This window comes from Neolamprologus multifasciatus, chromosome 18 (genome assembly GCF_963576455.1).
Source record: "Neolamprologus multifasciatus chromosome 18, fNeoMul1.2, whole genome shotgun sequence".
Classification (NCBI taxonomy): Eukaryota; Metazoa; Chordata; class Actinopteri; order Cichliformes; family Cichlidae; genus Neolamprologus; species Neolamprologus multifasciatus.
Window position 1 is genome coordinate 28,569,392 of NC_140456.1, and position 3,757 is coordinate 28,573,148.

The following is a 3,757-nucleotide window of genomic DNA, read 5'->3' on the forward strand; positions in this document are numbered from 1 at the left end:
TGTTTTCTTGAGCTGTGTCTTGGGTCTCTTTCTGCTTTATGTGTTCTACACTCACAGCCACTTCACTGGGTACACCTGTTGAGCTCCTCATTATCTGATAAGCCAATCACATGACAACAACTCAATGCATTTAGTCACATAGGCTGAGACGTCCTGCTGAAGTTCAAACTGAGAATCAGGATGGGAAACATTTGAGTGATTTTACACACAACACGGCTGTTGGCACCAGATAGTTTTCTGTGTATTTCAAACTGCTACAAAATCATCTCATGGATTTACAGAAAACGGTCTGACAGAGAGAGTTTTCATTTCTGCAGTGACAGGGTCAGAGCTTGGTGTAACAGCATGAAAGCATGGATCCATCCTGCCTTCCAGCAACAGTTCAAGCTGCTGGTGTTAAAATCGCACCCCTTAGTAACACCTGAGCATTGTTGAAATCCTGCAGCCTAACTGTGTATGGAACATTGTCCATGCCCATCCCTTTATGATCGCAATATGGTAATAAAGGGCGTCAGGGGTGGAGAGCTATGAATACAGCTCTTGCCCTTTATGCTTGACGGTGGGAACAAACACTCCGATGGTGCTTGGAATTCTATATCATCAATTAAAAAACTAAGATAGTCAAATTGATGATTTGAGAAAGTGTCCTTGTTCAAATGACATATTGTTTTGAACCTAAAGTTCTATGCAATTGTAACATTTCTGTAAAAACTGTCACTTCCATAGAGCGGCTCTTAAAATAATTTATCTGAAAATCAAATCTTTTGGAAAGCTACGAGAACGCGTATCTTTTCCGATACCAACCACTGCATAGTTCTCCTTGCGTTCATATTTTCAAATATCTGCAATTACCCAAGCAGGTACTCAGTTTTCCCTATTTGAAGATTTTGATTTTACAGATTTTTACTTTGGATGAAATAATGCACTCACTGAAATATATTGTGACTCCATAACAGGCATCTGTTTCAATGACTAACCATTAATGAATGAAACTTTATAAGTTATAAAACATGAATCTTTAGCTAAAATGGCAGTTTTTGTAATGAATCCCTTAATGCTGACAGTTTTATGTCTGACCAGTACAGCTCTGTTCCTAAACAAACTGCTGAGGATCAGCTCAGACTGTAGCTGCTCCCCTACTCACTTGAACACTGCGGTCCTGTTGTGAGCTGATTTTTTTCTTGATCCTAACAAAACAAAGAATTTCCAGAGTAGCAGACATGAAGCAACGTGAAACTTTATTGAAAACTCTTTGTTTTTGTTTGCTTTTTGATACAGAGAAAAAATAAAGAGAAGGGGTGATAGGAGTCTTAGGGACAATCAGTCAGTTGCTGGGAGACTGACGCAGAAACAGAAACAGCACAGAGCTTTGAAGAGTTTTTGGAGGAAACCTTTTTCTTTCTTCTTGGTTTTAAGGTCTTCACAGCTCTCTGTAGTATTGGTAACTGGTATAAGTGGTTCACACATGGATGATGTTTCTGAAGGGTGTTCCTCACTGGCTTGAACCTCAGACAAAAATGGAGATTCAGCAGAGGCTGATAGAGAACCTGGTGTTACCATATCATCGTTAATTTCTGGACTTGTTGATTCTTCCTCAGTTCCAGTAATGTTTAAGCCGTACTGATCTCTTGTTGGGCATTGAGCAGCTTGTGTGTGATGAACTGGCTCGTTTGGGATCTGGGGCTGCAAGATCTTACAAATGTGGTTTGTTGCTACACCAGCGATTGTAGTGAGCAGGGTAGTGTGGTTTGCAGTGTTGTTGAGCACAGTGTCGTCTGGGTGTTTTTCTCTAATTTCTGCCAAGATGGTTTGGACCATGTCATCTCGCATGAGGCGGGAGAAGATGGCCTTGCTTTCCATTGCTCTGGGAGTGTTGGAGACTTGATCCAGAGTGGCTTTTGTAACACAGGTGGAGAGCTCGCTCAGACTCTGAGAGGCCAGGTTCAAAAGGGGGTAAGGAGGATGCTCCCAGAAGCCTTGCAGGACTCTGGGAACTACCTCTATCCCTACTTCTTGGGGGCTTAGCAGTCTGGAGGTCTGTGTTTCCTGCTGCTTCTCTTTAAGGATCTCAAGGTATTTGTTGAACATGCTGAGGAGTTTAGGCGTTCTGTAGATTAAAGTATTCAGATATATTGAGACACTGTAGCTGAATTTTCCATAATTGTATGTCAAATGGGACTCACTGAAATTTGGGAGGTATGGCCTCTGGATATTTGAGGAGCAGCCGAGCCTGTAGCTCAATGTCCTTCATTTTATTAATAATGTTCACTGCCCACACCTGAAACAAATCAAATCAAAACAAAAGAAGAAAAGCACATATAAAGTGCATTTCTGTTGTTAATGAAAATTCTTTTTAAAAATCTACAAATCTATAAAGTCCATCAGTTTTCTTGTCTTACCAGTTTCAGAAGACCTTTGGTTTCATTTTCTTCAAATTTCTCAATGTCAAACTCCCAAAGTCTTAAAATGGACAGAAAGCAGGTTTTTATCTCAGCATCATCACAAACAGACACTCATCTATGGTCTGTTGGTGTCACGGTAACTCACCGCTCTCTCAGTGTTTTTTTGTTCTCCTCCATTAAAAGGTTGATCATATCTTCAGCAGTTATATGAGGTGGTATCTGATTTTCCTGCTGAAGTCCAAGGAATGCCATCATCACTGCAATCTAAAAATAAAGAGACATTTAATCATGAGCACTAAAAATAAATCAAAATTTACCAGATATTTTACGTCAGTTTTGACTTGGATGGATTGTGGTTCTTACCTGAGTCTTGTAGCTTTGAAGGTGCCAGCAGGTCTTTAAAGCTGTGTTGTACTCAGGTGTGTCAAACAACACCTGTCAAAGAAACAAGAAGTTACTCATTATTAGTTAACTTGATTCATTGTATTTTTTTAAAATACACCAAATTCTTTATACTGTTTAAATGGAGTAAAATTAAAGACTCTCACATACCCCAGTAGGTTTGTAGACTCCAATACTTTCCTCCATTAAAATGTTGTTGCTGCGTATAGCAAAAATGGTCAAATACAACGTGAGCACTTAGCTAAAAGGTCAAGATGAAAATGGTTGTTTCTCCTGCACAAATGAAGTTTGTTATTATTGAAGCAGAATTCTAGAACTGTCTTATGATTGATTACACATCGCAGCAGGTCACTATGGTGACACCATGCAACTTTCATGTTGTTAAGTAGTATCATATTTGTGTTTATTTTACTACACTCTTTGTTTTCTGAATAAATAAAGTGTAGGCTATAGCTATCCTTAAGTTGCTGCAGTGAAAAGATGCATGCAAGTCGTCATTCAGAAAAAAAGGAAGGAAAAACAAAACAAACAACCTCTCCATTTTCTCATTGTAGATGTCAACTTACAAGGTTTCTTTAAAACACTGGGTTATGAGTTGTGGAGAGGAATGATGCATGCATTTGAAGCGTGACAGCACCGGCCCTTTAAACAACCAAGAGGGAGAGATCTCTGTGTGTTCTGTAGTGGGATTGTCACGATACTAAAATACGAGTTACCAGGTAAATTATACCATTTTTGATACCACTGGAAAAAGTTTTACCCCATCCCACAACATCAAAAGTTATGGTGAAGAAGTCATATTTAAAACAAGTTGTTAATTTTCAACTAATGTTCGAAGTTACACGTTAAATTTAATAAAATAAGAATTTAAGATCAGTTAAGTTTAGATGGTCTTGATGCACGCTCAATCTTCCAGGTAAGTAAATCTCCAAAAGATGATTCTGTTCATCCGG

At 38.9% G+C, this 3,757-nt stretch overlaps 1 protein-coding gene across 1 annotated transcript; it reads right to left on the reverse strand.

Annotated features, from left to right (window-relative positions):
• Positions 1-1,026: 1,026 nt before the first annotated feature.
• Positions 1,027-3,127, reverse strand: LOC146498287 (uncharacterized). Its single transcript, XM_085141907.1, has 6 exons — positions 2,955-3,127; positions 2,766-2,837; positions 2,548-2,666; positions 2,400-2,460; positions 2,184-2,278; positions 1,027-2,107 (listed from the first exon to the last, which is right to left on the reverse strand). Exons 1-6 carry the CDS (start codon positions 2,988-2,990, stop codon positions 1,321-1,323), a joined length of 1,170 nt encoding a protein of 389 aa, XP_084998033.1. The 5' UTR covers positions 2,991-3,127; the 3' UTR covers positions 1,027-1,320.
• Positions 3,128-3,757: the final 630 nt, after the last annotated feature.

What these genes read in the sequence shown, in the direction of transcription:
- LOC146498287 (XM_085141907.1), bottom strand. Translation starts at nt 2,990, where the DNA reads ATGGAGGAAAGTATTGGAGTCTACAAACCTACTGGG. An exon ending in GAGTCTACAAACCTACTGGG is followed by an intron (nt 2,838 to 2,954) that starts GTATGTGAGAGT and finishes TTTCTTTGACAG; the next exon opens with GTGTTGTTTGACACACCTGA. An exon ending in TTCAAAGCTACAAGACTCAG is followed by an intron (nt 2,667 to 2,765) that starts GTAAGAACCACA and finishes CTTTATTTTTAG; the next exon opens with ATTGCAGTGATGATGGCATT.